This window comes from Meriones unguiculatus, chromosome 2, assembly GCF_030254825.1.
Source record: "Meriones unguiculatus strain TT.TT164.6M chromosome 2, Bangor_MerUng_6.1, whole genome shotgun sequence".
In the NCBI taxonomy this organism is placed as follows: Eukaryota; Metazoa; Chordata; class Mammalia; order Rodentia; family Muridae; genus Meriones; species Meriones unguiculatus.
This window is the reverse complement of record NC_083350.1, coordinates 163,923,740-163,947,583: the sequence shown is the minus strand read 5'-3', so window position 1 is coordinate 163,947,583 and position 23,844 is coordinate 163,923,740. Positions and strand designations below refer to the sequence as shown.

General features: G+C 40.1%; 1 protein-coding gene across 1 annotated transcript in view; it reads left to right on the top strand.

The window, feature by feature from the left end:
• Positions 1 to 23,844, top strand: part of Wwtr1 (WW domain containing transcription regulator 1) — a 122,098-nt gene that overhangs the window by 63,689 nt on the left and 34,565 nt on the right. Inside the window, exon 3 of the mRNA XM_021662309.2 lies at positions 6,583 to 6,719. Coding sequence (XP_021517984.1) covers positions 6,583 to 6,719 — 137 coding nt within the window. The remainder of the gene's footprint in view (positions 1 to 6,582; positions 6,720 to 23,844) is intronic.

Below are 23,844 nucleotides of genomic sequence, written 5' to 3'. Positions count from 1 at the left end.
TTTTTTCATATGGTTTGAGACCTAAATGCCATAGGCCACAAAACACAATAAAACAAAAGATAGTACTCAAGAAATGCCAGAACTGATTAAAAGATATGGAATGATCTTCTGTTTCCTAAATCTCGAAATTTTAATAAGAATGCTTTTCTAGACAGTTGAGTTAGATTAGAATATGGGTTGCAGATTTGTGTTGTAATAAGGAAGAGTCTTTGAACGTTAAGTCTTGAACAAGCCTTCCTTTCTGCTACAGGGTTAAAAAACTGGCATAGAATTTGTTGTCTGCTTATTATGGGTCAAATATACTTGGCAAACCCTATCTGAGAATTTATCAGCTTCATTCAAATCTGTTTCAGTTTTTACTGAGTTTAATTGTATCAGTCTACCAAAAGCAGCTTGCTTGCAAAGGTTTAATGTTTAATGTTATTGCTTTTGTTTCTTTTGAGACAGGGTCTCACCATGTAGCTGTGGTTGGCCTGGCACTCCCTTTGTAGACCAGGCTGGCCTTCAGGAGCTGGAATTATATTTCTAGGCCTGGTGGTAATTGCCTTTAATACATATGTTTGTTATAGTATTAAGAAGGTGGTGAACTGGCCCAGTGAATCAAATTTATCTGTATTTAAATTGGGTTTATAATGTCATGGGGATTATAAGATTTTTTTTAATGCCTTTTGTGTGCCATATAGCTTGTTCCATGGTGATTAGAAAAGCTTACCTTTCATTGTAAGAGAAATAAGACTGCTCCCCAAAATAAGAGGGAGTCAAGGAAGAGTTTGTTAAAGGGGAACTTCATCAAAATAAGATTATGATTGACTTTTGATCCTAAGTTTGCCTTTCAATCCCCATCTCATTGGTACAGTTCTTTTTATGTACCTTATCAGGTTGTGGTGGGTAGAGGTAGGAGGGAAGGCTCTTTAAGTCCTGCTGATGTGGAAGCTCTGGTTCTGACTATAATGTGAAACTCTGATATGTTAAAGAAAGAGGGGCAAAGGGATAGGATGGTAAAGAGACAAGGGCACTTGTAATCATTCCCGCTTTTACATCTTATAATTGCTTCCAGCAATACAAATCCTACTATACATTATTTCTCTGTGGTTTCCTTCCATGAAGTAAGTGTACTTGGTCAAAGATCAGCAGGTAAACTCTTCCAAAAATCCCAGAGCATTTGCTGGGCAGTGAGAAACTGGCAGCTTTTATTTTTACAGTAGGGTTTTTATCTTGGCATTAAATGGGCTATTAATCAAGGTTGCATATTTATAAAATGCTTTTCATTTTTATACCTTCCCAGTGCATTGTGGGTCATGCATCATAGACATATAGTCTGAGGTTGCTCAGTAAATTTTGTCAGCTTTGAGCTTGAAGCAGGAGCTGCCTGCCTTTCACTAAGTAAGTGAACTTGGGAGTCCTGGTCATGAAATCATGAAACCTGTAAGTGACTTGGATAGTCTGGGATGCTTAGAACAGGCCTGTTTTACTTGCATGCACTTTTACTTAGCATATTTGCTATAGAGGTTTTATTTGTTTGTTTTGTATTTCCCCTTTGGCTATGGATGCCAAGGCTTGGGTGGGTTAAATGACTTACCCAGTTAGGTGACCTAGGGTCTGTGCTAGTATTGAAGTTCAGGTTTCCAGGTTGGTTGTGATTTCCAGGCTGTGGCCCTTTTGGCTTGTAAAGAGTCTACTAATAGGTTACAGTGGCGGTAGTGTCTCTGAAGAGGCACACCTGGATGAGAATGGCTTTGGAGACGTATTTCCAAGGGTGTCTTGGATTTATTATGCACTTGAGATAGAGACCAAGTGGGGTAGAACACGAATTGTCCAAGGGAGAGGATAGGAGAAGGAGAGATGAAGGAAAGGAAAGCCAACAGGACTGAGGAGGAATACATGGCCTTGACTCATCTGGAAGAGAAGTACTGAAGGACAGAGCAAAACCTGGGAAGAGAAAACCAGAGATCATGACAGCCCCCCAGGCTGATGGGTGGGGACAGACTTGTAAGTAAGTAGTGACTTGAGGGTAAGAGTGCTTCCTCTCTACATAATAGTTAATCTTTACCTCACAGAATTTATCTCACATTTAAAATGGTTTTGTGTCAATTGCAGGGGAACAAAGATTTGACACATCAGTTTTCCAGTAGCCATCCTTTCCAGTCAGGAATCTTCTCAGAGGCCTGGCTGCTGGCAAACCCCAGGTCCTTGGAGCTGTTGCTCACTGGTGGCAAGCCAGTTCTGGAGCAAACTTCTACTGGGGTCTGAAGCCTAGTACTGGTCTGGCCATCCAAGGAAGGAGAAGGGTAGCTCCTTCCTTCATATTTATTGTGGGAGCCTTTCCTACCACATCCTGCTCCAGGCCCTTCATGGGAAACCTTTGTGGGGATTTTGTTTTAAGTCTACGGAAAGGCTTTTGGTTGTGGAGAAGTTTTTCTTCCTCTTAGGAACTGCTGCTCTTTGTAAACAGCATGGGGCCAAGTAACTCCATTTACTCTCTTTTTTCTTTTTGGACTGCATGAAAATAAGTGGGAAGTGTAATTGTTTGTTTTCATTTATATTTATTTGTTGTCTGATTTTGTTTGTTTGAGACCAGGATTCTCTTTGGCTTTGGCTGACCTTGAATTTAGAGAAATCAGCCTGACTGGAGTGTTGAGATCAAAGGTGTGCACCACCACACCAGCTCCAAGAACAAATTCTTTGCCCATGCTATAAAGATTTCTAAATTTCCATAATCATCCCTACTTTTTATATCTGTATGTTCTTTATGTGCTTAAAAGAACTTACAGTCTTTTGGGAAAGAGGCATGGCTATTCTCCAGACTAAGAGGGAGTGAGGAAAGAGCATAGAGGGGACCTTCATCAAAGGGTTAAGATAACTAAGTATGACTTTTAAATCTTCTGCAGTTTATCTTTAGCAGCTAGTGTCAGGTAACCTACATATTTGTGCATTAATTTTCCTTTGTTCCTTTTTTTTCTTTTTGGTGCCTTCATGAGTATTTCAGCCTTTGCTGGTTATGGAAATAATCCACAGTCACTGTTAAATACCTGCCAAGCATAAAACCATAAATAGGAAAAACACAACAAAACAAAACAAGCAATCAGGAAACTCCACCAGTGACCCCATTATTTGGCTACCTGGTTAGCTTCCCCCCTTTTTTTCACTGTCTTATTTTTATATACTTTTTGTTTATTATAATTTATTCACTTTGTATCCCAGCTGTAGCCCTTTTGTTCACTTTTTATTTCAGAAAATAAAGTAGCATGTATTTATAGAATATTTAAAACATAGAAAATTTAATATAAGAATGTATAGATGTTAATGTTGATGTTAATTTCCACAAGGGATCATACTTTTTAAATAGAAGGTCTTTTCTTAAAGTAGACCCAGCAAGTGAATAAAGCCAGGAAGGAGGTGGGAGTAGTGGGGAAGTGGGATTAATCTAGTTAAACGCTCAGTCTTGGCAAACCTCATGGTCACACTGAGAAACAGGAGACAGGAAGTGACTCAGTCGTATTAATAGAGGGAGCTAAGATGAGACAGTGGAATGAAAAAGTGAATCGCATCTTTTAAGTTTGGGAACTGGGTGAGGGTAGCCAAAGCTGAAAGCTCTAAATCACTTAAATAATAGGAGAAATTAGTTTTCAAATCTTGAACACTGTAATTAGCCTTGTGACCAATACAGTCTCCCGGGATTTTGTGTTTAGGGTAGGAGACATCACATAAACCTTTTGACATTGGGACAAGATATGGTTTACAAATGTGTCTCCACTCAAGAGTGATATCATGCCTTTAATCTCAGCACTCATAAGCAGGTGAATCTTTGTGAATTTGAGGCCAGCCTTATCTACAAAGAGAGTTCCAGGACAGCCAAGACTGTTACACAAAGAAATCCTGTCTGTCTCAACTGCCCCCTGCCTCTAACACACACCCGAAAAGAGTTTTTGTAAATAATTTTCATTGCTGTGTGAGAATTTGAGAAGAAATTCCTAACACTCCTCTTTTATTGAGTCTTGGAGAAGACATTGAATGACACAATTAACTGATCTTCTAAAAGGTGATGGCTGGTCGTAGATTTGGAAGGGTGGGCTGCAGAGGGTACCAAATACCTGTGCAAGTTTCAGGACCTCAGCCTGAGGGTAAGTCTTTTATCTTTCAGGTCAGACCTGTCAAGCTGAGGCAATAGTGTCCACATAGAAGGCTCTCTGTGGAATGGAATGGAGGCTGGAAAGCCTTGTTGATACCCTGTGGCAAATTAGGCTTAGCAAACACTTCACATACTAGCTTTGTGCGTGGGACCTTCTATGTCCTGCCACATTCGAAAGCCACCACTTGTTTGTTTAGAAGTAGAGATAGCGAGGTTCAGTATTTGGGAATATAGCACTCCAGCTGCCATGATAATCCTTCAGCTTTAACCCTGTACGTCTGATGACAGCAGTGACCTATCTCTATTAACATGCCCAGTATGTGCGTATATCTCACTGTCTGGGGTAGACTGGGGTTCTTATGATGGTTCTCAGATAGTGTCAGTATTCATGATGCTGGCATCTTAGAACAGTTCACAGAGAAGACAGAGAAGGATGTATGGTACCAGAACAAAAAACATTTATTTAGGACAAGCCTAACTTGGAAATGTGAGAGAGAGGAAGAGAGAGAGAGAGAGAGAGAGAGAGAGAGAGAGAGAGAGAGAGGTGGGACGGGGTGGGGTACATTTGTTGCATGAGAGCATGCTGTAGTTAGAGCACCACCTCAGGTGTTTTAAGTTTTAGACTGTTTTATTTTGTTTGTTTGCTGTTGAGCAGGACAATTTAGCCACATTCCAGGGATTTTCCTGTCTCCATCCTTTCTCCATCTTTTTTCTGGAGCACTGTGATTGTAGACATATGCTACCATGCCCATCTTTGCATGGGTTCTGGGGCTTTGAGGAACTCATGTGTCTGTGCTGAGTGTTTTCACCCACCAAGCCATCTCCCCAGCCTGGAAATAAGATTTTGATAGGATTAGCCCTGTGAGAACAATCATAGTTTCTTAGCTCTAATTACTTTGCTAAAGGGAATTTATTTCATGTTGACATTTAGTTCAGTTATGTCAGTTATTTAGTTCATTTCTGTCACTTACTTCCTTACTCTTAAGGCTTGTAACAAAGAACCCTAGGGCTGAGTTTCCTCATGTTCAAAGGCTGACTTGATTTTATTCAAGTTTTAAAACAGCATTAAGCTGTCAAACTGAAGACATAACATGGCTTTTTTTTTCTTTCTTCTTTTTTTAATGATTAGGGAAATAATTCTTAATCTCTTTAATTTAGTCTTTTGCTTTTTACAATATAACTTTAAAAATTATTCTATTTCACTGCTGACATTTTTTAAAGATTTAAATATATATATATATATATATATATATATATATATATACTGTTCTGCCTGCATGTATGCCTGCACATCAGAAGAGAGCACCAGATCTCATTACAGATGGTTGTGAGCCACCATGTGGTTGCTGGGAATTGAAATCAGAACCTCTGGAAGAGCAACCAGTGCTCTTAATCTTAACCTCTGAGTCATCTCTCCAGCCGACTTTTTTGAAGATTGAGATGGGTGCTGCATTTGACATGCAATAATCAAACTTAACCCTGCTCCTAACCCTCCCAGTCATGCGCAGCACAGAGCTACACTTGCACTCAGCCCTTGGTTTATTGTTTATTTATTTTTAAAAATGATATTCAGTTTGAAGCTCTTAAAAGAACATCTATGTTTTCACTCTAGGCAATGGAAGGGTTCTTGATGCTAACACATCCTGGAAGAAACATTTAACTGGGAGGGAAAATAAATAAATAAATAAATAAATAAATAAATAAATAAAGATAAGAGAAGGAGAGAAAGAAATAGAGAGAAGCCAAAGTAAATGTAATTTTACAGAGAGGAAATTTTTAGACCTAGCATAAACTCAGATATTGTAGTTTCCTACACTAAAAGTAAGAATATCTTTTTTATTCAAAATTCAAGTGTGGTTAACAAAAAGAGCAGTCACATTGCTTTTATGTCTCAGGAAGTGTCTAAGTAGGGTTTGACAGGAAAGGCAAACCTGGTTGTAAGACCATAACAAACGGATAATATTCAGTTTGGAATATCATAGTTTCCTGTCTTCAATGGATATAGAAAGATTTCTGATACCGTTTATAAAGCAAAGTAGGGACACTGCATGGCCTTACTCATCTTTAAGCTAAATGCAGGCACCTACCCCTACACACAAAAGGTCATTCACTAAAGGTTGAGCTTGGTGGAGTGGAAGAGGTCTGTAAAGCAGTAAGAATGATCTGTGATATGGTTTGGGAGCAGAGTGTGGGACCAGCTTTTGGAGGGCAGTTATCTAGTGGCATCTGTGAGTGGAGAGTTAAGAGGGAGTGGGGAAGCAGTTGGGGTGTATGCTCCTTGGGTTAGGGTCCTCAGCATGGCACAACCAGAATGCAGGGAAGTCCCTGGGTAAAACCAAAAGCTAATGTCAGCCACCGAGGGGAAGAACCAGTGTCACTGAGATAATGTTACTGGTAATGTTGATGACAATACTGATGGTTAATCAAGTAACTGATTGTTTTCCTTCCTTTAGTCACATAGAAAAAATCACCACATGGCAAGACCCTAGGAAGGTGATGAATCAGCCCCTGAATCATGTGAACCTCCACCCTGCCATCACTTCCACATCGGTGCCCCAAAGGTCCATGGCAGTGTCCCAGCCGAATCTTGGTAAGCCCCAATCTTTGATTCTAGCTGAAGGAGGAGTCTGAATGAAAATAAGGACATGACCACCTGTGGTTATGGTTGGGGAGAAGGATTTTATTGTAGATATGGTGGGGAGAGTTCAGCCAGAAGCATCTACAAGGGTCCAGGCTGAACCTGGCCATGAGAGGAAGGAGAAGGGGAGAGGAAGAGGAGAGAGAGAAGAGCAGAGTGGATAAGGCAAGAGAAGAGCCTAGGATCAAAAGAGCAGCCAAGGACCAAAAGGTCAAGAGCTAGCCAGCCAAGAGCTGAAGACCAAGAGAGTGTCCAAAATGGCGGAGGTTGTATTGGAAAGAGAAGCTGGGGGAAGGGAATCAAAGCCCAGCCCCTGGTCTGGGGAAGATTGGGAAAGGGAGCAGGATGAGAAGTGCTGGGAGGAGCCATGGGTGCTCAGTGAGACTTGTCCTGGTTATCTTTGATACCTGACAGAGTCTCTACCCAATGGTTTTGAGGCTCAAAATCAGTTCTACTTGCCTCATGTCTCATATTCTTCTCTCTCAGCTGCATTCTTTGCCTTCTTTTCCTGATGTTTTGCCACATGATTTGTGACACTGGTACTGACTTCCAGTATAGTTCTGACATTCTTTTTATTTCCTTGAGTTCTTTGAAAAATCTTGGCCTCATTCATGTCTATTCAGAGCAAGCAAGGCAAGGAGAGCATATACCACCTTCCTGTAATTTGGTTCCTGAAGAGTGTGCATGTGAGCCTGCCAGCAGGTGCTTGGATACTTCTTTTCTTAAATCCACAATGCCGTAAAGTAGCAAAATTCTGCACTAGATAGATGGGGAAACTTTCTGAGTCACATAGCTTGTAGATCTGACTTTAATATCAGGTACTCACTACACAATATGCAGGTGTCTTCTTCCCATGTGCTCTACATTTACAATGTTTAAGTGTGGTTTTTAGATATGAGAGTATCTTCTGCTCCTTGACTTTACTTTGAAAACACCAAGACAATGTTCTCTGGAGATGAGCAGAACTGAATAAACATTTTGCAGAGATAGGAGAGGATGGGCATTTTTTGGTGTTACTCCTTTACATCCTCCTGAAAGGGGTGAAATAAGAGGTATGGTTAAAGGTTTTTATAAAAAATGTTGCTGTTTTCTGACGATGTTTCCAACCTCTGGTTGGATATCCAGATGATGCTTTACCCACCAAACAATTAATTTTAGAGAGTAAAAGGAATCTCTTCCTGGATCTTCAGGACTAAACTGGAATAAAATGGAAGCTGCTCAATGAGAGCTGGGTTAAGGAAGAAATAAAGAAAGAAATTAAAGACTTCCTAGAATTCAATGAAAATGAAGGTACAACATACCCTACTTTATGGGACACATTGAAAGCAGTGCTCAGAGGAAAATTCATAGCACTAAGTGACTTCAAGAAGAAATTTGTGACATCCCATACAAGCAACTTAATGGCCCAACTGAAAGCCCTAGAAAAAAGAAGAAGCAAATACACCCAAGAGGAGCAGATGGCTGGAAATACTCAAACTCAGGGCAGAAATCAGTCAATTAGAAACAAGTAAAACTATTCAAAGAATCAATGAAACCAAGAGCTGGGTCTTTGAGAAAATCAACAAGATAGACAAACCTTTAGCCAAACTAACTAAAAGGCAGAGAGAAACTATCCAAATCAGCAAAATCAGAAATGAAAACGGGGACATAACTACAGACTCCGAGGAAATCCATTAGGTCATACTACAAAAGCCTATATGCCGCAAAATTCAGAAATCTAAAAGAAATGGACAATTTTCTTGATAGGTTCCATTTACCAAAATTAAGTCAAGATCAGGTAGAAAGATTGAATAGTCCTATATCCCCCAAGGAAATAGAAGCAGTCATCAACAGTCTCCCTTCCAAAAAAAGCCCTGGGCCAAATGGATTCAGTGCAGAATTCTATCAGACCTTCAAAGAAGTGCTAACTCCTATTCTCTCCAAACTATTCCACAAAATAGAAACAGAAGGAACATTACCAAACTCATTTTATGAAGCCACAGTCACCTTGATACCTAAACTACACAAAGACCCAACCAAAAAAAAGAGAACTTTAGACCTATCTCTCTTATGAACATTGATGCAAAAATACTCGATAAAATACTTGCAAACCGAATCTAAGAACACATCAAAGATATCATCCACCATGACCAAGTAGGCTTCATCCCAGGCATGCAAGGGTGGTTCAACATACGGAAATCCATCAGTGTAATCCACCACATAAACAAACTGAAGGAGAAAAACCACATGTTCATCTCCTTAGATGCCAAAAAAGCATTTGACAAAGTCAACACCTATTCATGTTTAAAGTCTTGGAGAAATCAGGGATACAAGGCACATACCTAAACATAGTAAAGGCAATATACCGCAAGCCTATATCCTACATCAAACTCAATGGAGAGAAACTTAAATCAATCCCACTGAAATCAGGGAAAAGACAAGGCTGCCCACTCTCTCCATATCTCTTCAACATAGTACTTGAAGTCCTAGCTAAAGCAATAAGACAACTAAAGGAGATCAAGGGGATACAAATTGGAAAGGAAGAGGTCAAAGTGTCACTATTCTCAGATGATATGATAGTATACATGAGTGACCCCAAAATTCAATCAGAGAACTCCTTCAGCTGATAAACACCTTCAGCAAAGTGGCAGGATACAAAATCAACTCAAAAAAATCAGAAGCCCTCCTATATACCAAAGACAGAAGGGCCAAGAAAGAAATCAGGGAAACAACACCCTTCACAATAGCCACTAATAACATAAAGTACCTTGGGGTGACTCTAACCAAGCAAGTGAAAGACCTGTTTGAAAAAAAAAAAAGAAGAAGGAAATTGAAGAAGATATCAGAAGATGGGAAAATCTCCCGTGCTCATGGATTGGTAGGATTAACATTGTGAAAATGGCCATCCTGCCAAAAGCAATCTACAGATTCAATGCAGTTCCCATCAAAATACTGACTCAATTCTTTACAGACCTTGAAAGAAAGATTCGCAGCTTCATATGGAGAAACAAAAAACCCAGAATCTCCAAAACAATCCTTTACAACAACAGATCATCTGGAGGTATCTCCATTCCTGATCTCAAGCTGTACTACAGAGCAATAGTAAGAAAAACTGCATGGTATTGGTATAGAAACAGAAAGAAGGATCAATGGAACCAAACAGAAGACCCAGAAATAAACCCACACACCTATGAATACTTGATTTTTGACAAAGCCAAAACCATTCAATGGAAAAAAGACAGCATCATCAACAAATGGTGCTGGTCCAACTGGATGTGTACATACAGAAAAATAAAAATAGATCCATATTTATCACCCTGCACAAAACTAAAGTCCAAGTGCATCAAAGACCTCAACATAAAACCAGATACTCTAAATCTATTAGAAGAAAAAGGGGAACAGCCTAGAACTCATTGACACAGGAGAAAACTTCCTGAATAGAACACCAACAGCAGAGGCTCTAAGAGCAACAATCAATAAATGGGACCTCATGAAACTGAAAAGCTTCTGTAAAGCAAAGGACACAGTTGTCAGACAAAATGACTACCTACAGACTGAGAAAGAATCTTCACCAACCCTATATCTGACAGAGGGCTAATATCCAGTATATACAAAGAACTAAAGAAGCTGAAAAGTAGCAAAACAAGTAATCGAATTAAAAATGGGGTACGGCGCTAAGGAGAGAATTCTCTGTAGAGGAGTATAGAATGGCAGAGAAACACTTAAAGAAATGCTCAACATCCTTAGCCATCAGAGAGATGCAAGTCAAAACGACCTTGAGATTTCACCTTACACCCATCAGAATGGCCAAGATCAAAAACTCAAGTGACAACACATGCTGGAGAGGTTGTGGAGAAAGGGGAACCCTCCTCCACTGCTGGTGGGAATGCAAACTTGTACAACCACTTTGGAAATCAATCTGGCACTTTTTTAGACAATTAGGAATAGTGTTTCCTCAATACCCAGCTATACCACTCCTAGGCATGTACCCAAAATTTGCTCAAGTACACAACAAGGACATTTGATCAACCATGTTTGTAGCAGCTTTGTTTGTAGTAGCCAGATCCTGGAAACAATCCAGATGTCCATCAATGGACGAATGGATATAGAAATTGTGGTATTTTTGCACAGTGGAATACTACTCAGCAACCAATAACGAGGAAATCATGAAATTTTCAGGCAAATGGTGGGATCTAGAAAAGATCATTCTGAGTGAGGTATCCCAGATGGAGAGACACACATCTTATATACTCACTTTTATAGACCTATAAGATATGATAAACATAATGAAATCTATACACCTAAAGAAGTAAAATAAAAAAGAAGACCCCGGGGTAAGATGATCAATCCTCACTTAGAAAATGGGATGGGCATTGTATGTGGGAGAAAACAAATAACAGGACAGGAGCCTACCACAGAGGGTCTCTGCAAGACTCTACCTAGCAGTGTATCGATCAGATACTAAGACTCATAACCAAATCTTCGGCAGAGTGCAGGGAATCATATGAAAGAAGGGGGAGTTAGTATGACGTGGAGAAGATAGGAGCTCCACAAGTACCAAATATATCTGGGCACAGGGGTCTTTTCTGAGACTGATTCTCCACCAAGGACCATGTATGGATATAACCTAGAACCTCTGCTCAGATGTAGCCTGTCGTAGCTCAGTAACCAATTGGTTTTACCCTAGTAAGGGGAATAGGGATTATTTCTGACAGGAACTCAATGGCAGGCTCTTTGACCTCCCCACCCCCCAAGGGAGGAGCAGCCTTGATAGGCCACAGAGGAGGACTTTGCAGCTAGTCCTGAAGATACCTGTTAAAACAGGGTCAGATGGAAGGGGAAGAGATCTCCCCTATCAGTGGACTTGGGGCAGGGAGGAGATGAGGGAGGAATGATGGGGTTGGGAGGGAATGAGGTAGCGGGATACAGCTGGGATACAGAGTTAATAAAATGTAACTAACAATAAAAATAACAAAAAAAAAGCAAAAAAAAAGTTCTTCAAATGAAGAAAAAGAAAGAAAAACATCTATTTTCAATAAAAAGACACTCACAGAGGCAAAAAACAAAAACAAAAACAAAAAAAACCCCTATATCCGTATGTGTGTGTGTGTGTATGAGTCTGCCTCTTTTGGTCAGAATTGCTTGGTAATCTAGCACATTAATACATTATATTATCGTAAGTTAATTTAGCTAGTTTCTACTTGGTGGATATTTAGGTATTTGGTCTGTTCCTGTGAAATCAGTCATGTTCAGCTATGCTGTTTTATGAAATTCTTCTTAGTTTTAAAATTTTTACAAGCTATGTTGACTTGGGTGAAGATTCTTGTCTCCAAGCCTGCTTGTCCTCAAGCAATCTGAGATTGCTCCCCAGAACCCACATAATGGACAGAAAGAACTAACTCCTGCACTTTGTCCTCTGACCCCCACATATGCATCATGACATGTACACATCATCTACAGAATGAATGAATAACTACAAAACATAAAAAAATAAAAGCAAGAAGTGGAATAATTAAAAGAATTTGATAGAAATCTGGTGATGAAGATAAATCTGAGGCAGTCTGTGTACATGTCCAGGGGCACACAGTAAAAGCCATTTACACTAGCGCTTTATCCGCAGGTACTGTAATCTAAATATTTGAAACATGTTTCCCTGCAGATGAATAAAACTTTTTACTTTGCAGATTTTTAGTTAAGCTAGGGTAGTGGCTTTCATTTGTATGTTTCTTCATAACATTAGGGTTTGAACCCAGAGTCTCGCGTATGATAGGCAAGTACTTAACCCCTGAGCCAATTTCAAATTTTATTTTATTAAATAAAGTAATTAAATTAAAAAAATTTAAAGTTTAAACAAATATTTTATATTTAAATTTTATTTTACGTATAAAGATATTTTGCCTGAATGTGTTTACGTGGACCATGTGTGTGCCTGATCCCCATGGAGACTTCAAGAGGGTATCAGGACTCTGGAACTGGAGTTATAGATAGTTATGAGCTGCAATGTGGATGCTGGAAATTGAACCCTGGTCCTTTGAAAGAGCAGGCATTGGTGTTAAACAATGAGTCACCTCTTGTAGTTCATCTGTCATCATGTTATCTCCTAACCCCTTTTTTAAACTTTAAAAAAATTTTGAAGCAGAGCTTAGGTTGGCCAGGCTAGCCATGAACTTTCTTTCCTTCTGTCTGAGACTCCTGAGTAGTTGGGATTGAAGACCTGGCCGCTAGGCCCAGGTGGCAGATTTCAAACATACATTCTGCTGCTTTGTTGTGTATCTCCCCCCCCCCCCCCGCAACACTATTTGAATATTTGTCCATTGTAAAGAGTGCTGTTGGTCTATAAAGAACAGCAGATGCATCCTGTGGGCGATGCCCAGTGAGTTCCAAAGGGCAGCAGATTTATAGTCACACTGTGATCCCAGAATTAAATAATTTACTCAGAACATTTTATTTTAAGTCACAGGACTGCCCGTGGCTCAGTTTTTTATTATGCATTAACAAGAAGGACTTACCTAACTCTTTCTCCTCCTGAATTATTAAATTAGAACTCTAGCACTTTGTCAGTGGAATGGAGCTCACAGGGGAACTTAAGTGATATCCTCCTTAGTGGAAGGTTGTTTACATACATGTGAAACTAATTTCAAAACACAGACACTGGCATTACTCTCAGAGGTCAGAATTAGCACCTTTTAAAGTGGTGTAGTCAGTAAGATAGCTAAAAATACCAGAAACAAATCACCTTTTATTTTTCTGTATGGGTGTACCTGCTTTATAAACAAACAAATATCTCATATACATCTTAGATTAGTAGCTAATACATAACATGGCATGTACCATAATAAAATACACATCTGTTCCTTTTAAAATACACTTTTACATGGTTGCCTGCATGTAAGTAGGCAAACCGTGTGCATATTTGTGTTGTAGACAGGATATTAGGCTATAGAGGGCTTCTCTACCCCAGCCAGCTGTATACCTGAAGTTAATTTTGCCATAATTCCTGCCTGGGCTGTTTCTGTACAATCAGACCAGCCCTCATGGCCGCGTGCCCTATGGTGGCTTCCTTCTCTCCAGCTTCCTCTCCTGTTTCATGGTCCCCTTCTGACTCTATACCCAGGAGCCCACTTCTCTTCTGCCCAGCTATAGCCTGTCAGCTACTCTATTCAACCAGCGAGAGACTCTTTTCGAGCAAAAGTTACACCACATCACATGGGGTATGTGAGAAATGCACTGACCTGGGCAGCAACCAGATCTTGGGGGCCAGTAATTAGCATTAGAACACATAAGCACCAGACCAACTCCCAGCACTATTGGGGGCCAGAAGAGGTTGTCAGAATCCATAGAATTGGCCTGAGACAGTTCTGGGCTGCCATGTGGGTGCTAGAAACAAACCCTGGTCTTCTGCACGAGTAGCAAGCGCCTTTGTCTGTCGGTAACTCCAGACCCAGAGGATTCTAATGCTTTTGGCCTCCTTGGTCACCTGCCCTCATTGGCATGCGTCTACAGCCATACCCACACACATACACATAACTTAAAAAGTAAATTTAAAAAGTACAAATAAAAATGAATTAGGTGTTAAGAGCTGTGTGGGTTTATTTCTGGATATTCTATTCCATTGGTCTCCATTTCTGGTTTTGTACTTGTACCTTATAGTTTTTGTTACTGTGTTCTACAGTATAATTTGTGATCAAGTGTTAAAAATAGCCCAGCATTGCTCTTTCTGCTTTGGGTTTCACTGGCTATCCAGGGTCCTTTCTGCTTCCATGTGTCTTTTGTTCTAGTCCTGTGAATTTAATTGAAAAAAAATTTTTTTTTTCTTTCTTTGAGACAGGGTTTCTCTGTATAACAGAGCCCTGGCTGCCCTAGACTTAAATTTCTAATTTTAAAGAAATGTTGTCAGTTTTGTGCCATTTTTATAATTTTGGCTGTAAGCTTCTTTGAGGCTTCTCAAGAGGAATGCTAAACTTGTCAGTGGTCCTTTTTTATCCATTATGGAGAAGCTTATATAATTTCTGTCCTCGAGTCTGTTCATATGTATTACCTTTATTTGCATATGTTGAGCTAACGTTGTATGGTTGGGATGAAACCAATGTGGCCATGTCCCAGGATGACCTGACTCTTCTTCCTTCTCTTCTTTGTTTTGTGTTTGAGACAGGGGTTCCTTGGTAGCCCTGACCAACCTGGAATTCATGCAGACCAGGCTGGCCTAGAATTCAGCATTCCGCCTTCCTCTGTCTCCTAGTGCTCGATTAAAGATGTGCACTACCACACTTCTCGTTTTGTGTTTTTGAGACTGGGCCCAGGTTGATCCCCAGCTCAACTTGTAGGAAAGGATGACCTTGACCTTTACCTTGCTGTTTAGGCCTCCTAAATGTTAGGTTACAGGCCTGTACTTCTGCACCTGGCTCCTAAGATACCTATTATCCTGATAGCTAATGAGATCCGAGTGCTTTGGATATATTCCTCAAGTTTACTTGTGAGAGGGGAGGCCTATTCCGTATCTCCTCATCTTGGAGTTAGTGGCTTTGTGGGAACAGGGCATTCTTCAGATTGACACAGTGGCTGCAGGTTTAGACTCTGCATTTTCTGTCGTGAAATGATCTCTGAAGAGGAAATTCTGTAAAAACCTATTTTCTTCTACTTTAATTCAAATAATCATTCCCAGCATGGTATAATTTTCAATCTCAATTTCAGTTATCATAGTTTCCACACTGGGTTGACTTGAAGGTTTTACTCAATTTGGTATTGTCTGAGTAGACCGGTGGCCTGCAAGTCTGAATTACCCACACATTCCCAGCGGATGGAGAAAGGAAGACACGGTGGAGGCCTTTAGAGAGGAAATAGGACAGAGGTGGGAGCCCTGTGAGTACTGCTGTTTGGGACTGTCAGTATGTTAAGGATAGTCACTTCTGAGCAACACAGAAGTGTTATTATACACATGAAAGTTAATTGTTTCCCCATAGCATAAGTCAGATAAAATTTTATTTTTGAAGTCGGCTGTTGACTTTAATTATTATTAATATCCATTAGTGTTTTTTTTTTTTTTTAAGCAGTTGTGTGTAGTGTGTGACATATACCTGTAATTCTAGCAATTGGAAGGTAGAAGCAGGCAGGTCTCTGGGAGTTCAAGGCCAGCTTGGTTTACACAGTGAATTCCAAGCCTGTCAGGGCTACACAGAGAGACCCTGTCTCAAAGAAAAAATGAAATATGGGCCAAAAGAAAAGATTGCTTACATTAAGTAGTGTTATAGTATATAGAACAATAGGCCTGGGGGAAATGGAGCCTGCTACCAAGTTTAGTCTTTTGCCAGGTTATAGTACCCTTAATGAGGGACCCTGGGGGACTGTTTTATACAGCGGGTCATGTGAGGACATAACTAGCCTCTCTTGTGTTAGGCTTTTATTAGTTGAGTCACTAATTTAACTTCTGAGCCTGTAAAACGTTCCTGATGATTGGATCATCATGACAGAGCTGACTCGAGGAATTAGATAGTCTGTACTTGGAGCTTGCTCCGTACGAAATTCACAAGGAAATGTATTACTCTAACTATTCTTGTGAGCTGGAGGATTAGATTTTTCCTGGTCCCTGAACCGTCAGAGAACTTATATACCCAAGGCTGGCTTGGAACTCACCGTGTAGCCCAGTTGGCTTCCAATCCTCCATCCTCGTGCCTCAACCCCTTCTGAGTGCTGAAATTACAAGAATAAACCATCATGCTGTTTGCCATCTGGTTAAGGCAGTCCTTGTTGGCTGGGTGCTTTTGCTATTACATTGTGCTTTTAATTTATATTGTACCAAGACACAAGTTGGCCCCAGCCCCATCATTGTTGGATCATGGAGAGAGGAGCTTTGGGTTAGTTCCAGCTGAGGAAAGATCCTCCTTCATGTTGTGACATTTCTCAGACTTAAATACTAAAATCGTCCAGCATTGCAAACATATTATTATTTTATTTATTTATTTATTTATTTATTTATTTATTTTTTTATTTTTACATAGGAAAATGACATGTAATTCTTTTGTCTCAATCTCAGCGGTCCTGTGGCCCTGAGATGGAGGCTTGACCTGAGATTTTTTCTTTTTTTGCCATTCTCAGTGTGTTGAAGGCACTCTGAGCCAGGCACGGGACCCCAGTAAGACAAAATAAATATATGTGCTTTGTGGCCCAGGACTTTTAGGCAATGGTCCTCTTAGTAGCAGCCAGTGCTTCTTTAAGAACAAGGGAGATACTTAATTCTGAAGATTTGTTGTAACAACTACTACAGTGGAGGCAAGCAGTAATCATCCCAGGCCATAACAATCTTAGAGTCAAGAATTTGCCACACGTAGAACATTCCTGACTCTACCTGCATTCCATTCAGGGCCTTTCTTCTCAAAAGCCTATTTTTTCTTCCCACCATAAAAAGCTCAAAGTAGTAAGTGGTTTTCTTTTTTAAAAAATAACAAAACCTAGACTTTCCACTCAGTAAAAGAACCGTAATCTACTTGGTGAGAAAATACAGGGAAATAGTACAAAATCCAAAGTCCTAAACTATAAAGGGAATTAATATTTTCATAGTACATAGTGGATAAGTTGATATACTGAATAAATTTCTTCTTCAAATAATAAATGTCTCTGTTAGGAGTTTTGGAAAGAAAATGATAGTTTAAATCCTGCCTGTCACCTGCCTTCCTTGGGAATGTCCCCTGCTGTGGAGGATTTCACTCACATAAAGTTAGAGTTTTACTCCTCCCTATCTCCAACGCTGTCCCAGGAATTCTGGGATGGCTGTCATTCAGGCACTTGCTCCAAATTGCTAAGTGTTGAATGACCCTTGGACACTGCTCTCTGATCCCAGCTTTGGGTCCTTGGTAATGTTGTCTCTGCTTATGTGTGATCATCATACTCCACCTTACTCCATCACACCCCACCACAAACTGGGGTATCAGCTGATTGATTTTTTTTTCTTTCCTTTCTAGAAATCTAAATTTATTCCCTGGGTGTTTTGCGGTTGGTGGTGGTCAGGGACAGCTGTTCTTCCATGCTTCCTCTGAGCAGTCTTCCATGATGAAGTCAGCAAAATAATACCATATGAGGGCCCCAGGAAACAAAAGCCTTGGTTGGTACTAAAGACAGAAAACCATCTTCCCAACTTTTTTTTTTTTTTAAGCCAATAACATCAAAAATAAGGCTTTAAATATTTATATATTTTTTGGCAGTGAGATTCAAGAAGACCTGGTCCCATAAAATAATTGCTACTTGGTTGCTATAGCTAATGCCCATTCAACAATAACATAATAAAAAGCTACTGTAATTTTGCTATACAAAATCATTCTGCATTTCCTTACATATTTGTCTTGTCTTGGCTCAGTGGGAAAGGCATTTGCCTCAAAGCCTGATAGCCTGAGCTGGATCCCTGGAACCCACATGGTAGAGAGAGGGAACCAGTTTTTGCAGGTTGTCCTTTGACTTCCTCATGGTGCACCCATGTGTGGACACACACACAATGACTTCATATTTTTTTGTATGTATGTGTGTATTGGAAAATTTTCAACAGTTTTTGTGGTCTGCTTCAAAACTTTAATATATTATAAATATCTTTAAGTTTCAGGGTTTTTTTTTTCTTTTTCTGTTTAATGCCTTAATTTTATCTTGTTTTATGTGTATGCGTATTTTGGCTGCATGTATGTTGTGCCTGATGCTGCAGAGGGCAGAGGAGGCCATTGGAACTGGAGGAACAGATGGTTAAGAGCTGCTGACACTGGGAATCAAATCCAGTCCTCTGTAGCAACAGCTGATGCTCGTATTGTATAACCCATTTCTCTAGCCCCATGTGTAATGCCTTTTAATGTTTAAATGGCAAAAAAAAAAAAAAAAAAAAAAGAAGAAGAAGCCTAAAATTGGCCCTTCATGAACAGTAAGTCTCCTTGACACGTGACTTCTGACTCTCTCCTCCCACAGACACCACCACGGGAGCTTCCTCGAGTTTCTGCTGACGTTACTCTATGCACACATTCTTGCATGGGTGTTTCTTTCTAACAGCCTTAGCACATGCCAGAGAGCTTTCTGAACCAGTGTTCACAGAGTGATTTAGTCTTCCCAACAGCATGTGACAGTCGGCCCAACTGACGAGCTGTGCATTGTTTGACCAGCTCCTTATGTTGATGCTTCGCTGGGGGTTGAGTGCTACAGTGTGTGGGCATCCTAGAGCCAGGTGATGCTGCTATAGACGGTCAGTTCACTAAAGCAGAATTCTTAAAAGCATATGCACTTATATAGTAATTGTTACTTAACTTCTTTCCTAAAAGGAACTTCTTTCTTTACCCTGTAAAGGTTTTCTTTCCCAGTAATGTCTGTCATCAAACTCTTTTCCTATACAATTTTCAATATTTTTAATTTTAGATTTACTTTATTTTATATGTATGCATGTTTTGCCATATAGTTTTGATAAATAACAGACTATACTTTTTAAGTTATAAATGGACTTGGGCATGTTTTTCTAGTTTATAAACCATTGTATCATGTTTATGGCTCAGGGCTAGGCAAGCACTCTACCACCAAGCCAGATCCTAGCCTATTTCCTGATTTCTTGAGGCAGGCTTTCACTGTGTAACCTTATCTGACCTCAAATTCTTCCATTTCCCATCCCAGGCTCCCCAGTAGTTGGAATTAATTGAGCTAGCCTGTCTAGTTTTTATAATTTCCTAATCATAATTTTTATAATCTCCTGTGGGTAGACATAAAGGCTTATTCTACTTTTTACCATTCTAAGTATTATTGTAATACATATTTTAATATGCTCTTGTGCCTCTCTTTACTTCATTTATTTATTTATTTATTTATTTATTTATTTATTTATTTATTCAGTTTCTTTGGATGTTTGGGGGTAAGGATCTAAAATTTTTATTTAACATACAGCTTTGCCATGGTTTGCTTATATGAAATTAAAGAGTTGTCTAGAGAGTCACCATGGTGAAAAGAGCTTCTTTGGAGGATTGCATCCCCACTTGTTCTCTCTCTGACATGTTTTATTTTATACACCTGTGAGCACTTTGCTTTTACGGCATGTGCCCCGTGTGCATGCATGACTCCCATGGAGGTCAGAAGAGGGCAGCGGATCCCTTAGAACTGGAGCTATGGACAGTTGTGAGCTGCCATGTAAGTGCTGGAATCAAACTCTGATCCTCTGTAAGAACAAGTGCTCTTTACTGCAGAGCCATCTCTTAGGCCCTGGGGTGTTGGTCTTTTAATAAGACAATTTTCAGCAGTGGAGGAAGTATGTTTTCTCAGTGCACCCGGCTTTGTTGCTTTCTGGCTCTGTTTCCTGACATGTGTATCCAGATGCTTCCTACATAGCTATCCACGTGTCTCCTTTCTGTATATCCATATGTTTCCTACCTGTATGTCCACATGCTTCCTACCTGTGAATCTGTATGCCTTCTACCCCTTTGTCCAGATGTTTTCTGCTAAGCCTTAAATGGAAATCTCAGTGCGTGTTAGTTTGCTTCCCAGCACACGTCATGCATTTCATTCGGTATTATTTTTGTCCTTTCCCTTTTCAGTATTATATTTCTCAGACAGCAGTGAAGAGTGAGTTGTGAGTTTTGAATTTTGCCAAGGTTTAAATGTTTGCAGAGCTGGAAAGAATAAAGTTGGAAAAGAAAGAGAGAGAGAGAAAAAAAAAAGAGAAGTGAACATGGCTGACTTTGTTCTGGCTTAGTTTCATTTAGCTGTTCCAAATATCATACTCCAGATAGCAAGAAAAATATTTTTTTTCCAGTTTGTCCACAATTGTCAGTACCTGAACTAGTCAGAGCTCTGGTTCCTTCCTTGATGTTATTGGATCATTCCATTGTCACAAAAGAAATGCCCAGAGCAGTTTCATTCTAAAGGCTCCAGGTTTATAGATTTAGGTGTATAGATTTATCTATACACCTAAAGAAGATAATCAAGAAAGCAGACATGGGGTATGATGATCTATCCTCATTTAGAAAGACAAATGGGATATGCATTGAACGTATGACAGGAGTCTACCGCAGAAAGCATCTGAAAGACTCTACCTAGCAGTGCTCCAAAATAGATACCAAGACTCACAACCAAACCTTCGGCAGAGTGCAGGGAATCATATGAAAGAAGGGGAGTTTGATGTGGAAAGGATAGGAGCTCCACAAGGACCAAACATATCTGGGCACAGGGTCTTTTCTGAGATGGACACTCAACCAAAGTCCATGAGAGAATAAAACCTAGAACCTCTGCTCGGATGTGACCCGTGATAGCACAATAATCAATTGTTTCCCATAGTAAGGGGAACAAGGACTATTTCTAACATGAACTCAATGACTGGCTCTTTGACCTCCCCACCTCCCAAGGGAGGAGCAGTACTGTTAGGCCACAGAGGAGGACTTTGCAGCCAGTCCGGAAAATACCTGACAAAAGGGAGTCATATGAAAGGGGAGGAGGTCCTCCCCTATTAGTGGACTTGGAAAGGGGCAGGGAGGAGATGAGGGAGGGAGGGTGGGATTGGGGAGGGAATGAGGGATACAGCTGGGGTACAGAATTAACAAAATGTAACTAATGAGAAAAATAAAATTATGGAAAAAAAATAAAAAAAAATAAAGGGAGAAAAAAAAATAAAGGCTCCAGGATGCCATTCTTCCGGCATGCAATACGTACTGTATTTTTGTTGCTTCTGCCTGGGCATGCAGAACCTAGGCATGTTCCCAAGAGGTCTCTCTTCTTAGACCTCCAGCATGCATGATATGCCTGTGCTCTCTCTGTAGCCAATCTTGTCCTAAACATACAGCATATTTTCTTACAGTTTGGGGAAATCTCAAGTCCTAAATTATATGAACAACAAAATGGCTTTGCCCTAAGATATCCCTGCACATGTTAACAGTTGCTGGTTTCTTCTCCATCTTTCCCTAGCGCCCCCTCCCTTTGTGGTATTTATTTCCTTACTGCCATTGGCCACATAAATACAGTGTTCCAGTTCTGAGCTCGGAAAAGTAAAGGCTTTCATGTCAGGTCTCCACTGTTACTATGGAAACTCTTGGTGCCCTAGGTTCTTCCTAAGAGTTTCCTGACTTGGGTGTCTTGTCCTCAGTGACTACTTTCCAGAAAGTTTCTTATGAAAGGTTGGCTAGTTATGAGCTCTGCATCTTGCCTTATTAAGCTGTTTGTTTTTATTCAAGTCACAGTTTGTTTGGGAACAGGAAGAACAGTAAATATAAGGTATAAATGTACACACACACACACAAGCATTATGTTGCCCATTTCATAACTGGGGTTCTGTTCTTCCTTTCAAACCCAAGTCACTTAACAAAACCATTCTTCGATGGGGGATTCCTCAAAGCCCAAATGTGTAATGGAAACAGTGGCCCAAGAACAAATACCGTTTCTCTGGAACTTGTTAGTCTCTGCAGTTTGGGCTCCGGTCACATAAGGAAAAGGAATCTTTGTTTGAAACAATCTTAAACTTCAGAAAAGTTACAAGTTCAGTATAAGGAACCGCTGGGTTTATCCTTTGTCACCCTTGATAGCTTTTGGTAATTTGCTTAGTTTGCTTATCTGTTTGTATATGCATATCTTTCTTTTCTTTTTTCACTTTTATTCTCTCTCTCTTTCTCTCTCTCTCAGAAACATCTCACCTGGCTATCTTCAAACTAGTGGCTATCTCAGCCTCCCTAGTAGCTCCCAGGGCCTAGAACATTTTACAGTTATTCTACCACTCTGCTACACCTTTTTTTAATTATCAAAGGTAAAACTGGAGACATCATGGTCTACATATTTGCAGTGCTTCAGGTTGTGCTTTCTTAGCACAGAACAGACACCGAGATCAGGGCCCTCTGTCACAGAGACAGTCCTGTATGATCATTCAGTCCGTATGAGCTTTGTTTTCTGTTAGGAAAGTGTGTTGCATTTAGTCGACCCCTCTCCCCCTTTCTTCTTTCTGGGGTGCTGGGATCAAATTGAGAGCTTCAGCCATGCAACACAAATAAATGCTTTACCATCAAGCCATGTTCCCAGCCTAGCCTTCAGTTGCTTTAACCTGGAGTGAGTCCCCAATCTAGGTCTTTTTGGACCTTGACTTTTTCCTTTTTGAGACTATTGGCCAGTTATTTGGCAGACAATATCAAATTCTGATTTGTCCCATGCTTCCTACAACTTCGATTTTTGGTTATTCTTGTTTGGCAGGAAACAGCAGGAATGCTTTATCATCATACCGTCTTAAGAGGCACACAGTGCTGATTCGTCATAGGACTGGGGATGTTAACTTTGATCATTTTGGTTGAAAGCACTGGGCGTGGAGGCAGAGTTCCTGGGTCACTGGCTGCTTTAATATTCACTATAGAGAGTGAGCTGTGAGGAAAAGAGTTTGCATCTTCAGTCAGTGAGGTGTGCTCAGAGACGTGGGGACTCCCTTGAAATGGATGATCATCTCGAGTGAAAATTTCCAGTGTGGTTCAGTGGGTATTGTTTTATAATTCATGTGACAAGCACTACATTTGTGCAACTGTCTACATAGATAAGTATAATTTTAGCCTATTTCAGGCTGTTATTGAATTCAGAAATATTGCTTGAATATACTTATGTTTTTCTGCCTTATCTTTACGTGTAACGTAAGGACTTAAGCTACTAACCCTCTGAACGTTTCTGCATGAATGTTTTAATTCAATCTGAAAACATTAGACTGGATATTTTTTGTGCTATTTTACTTTTATTTCTCATATCATGGGAGCTTTTTGCGTTCTTCGTGAGTTCATTTAGCAAATGTGCCTGCTTCCTTCATCAGGGCACTTGAGAAGTAGTGTGTGCATACCTTTTGATGTGGGGTTTTACTTAAAATGGCTTCCTGTGCAGCTTTCAGGACATTCATTTCTTAATAAACTATGCTAGTTGTCTTAGTTTCTGATCTATTGCTGTGAAGAGACACCACAACCAAGACAACTCTAAGAAAAGAAAGCATTTAATTGGGAGCTTGCTTAGAGTCAGCAGTAAGTTCATTATCATCATGGCAGGAAGCCTGGCAGGCATGGTGCTGGGGAAGCAGCTGAGAGCTTTACACCTTAGTCTGCTGGTAGGCAGGCAGAGAGGGTGAGCTGGCCTGACATGGGCTTTGTAA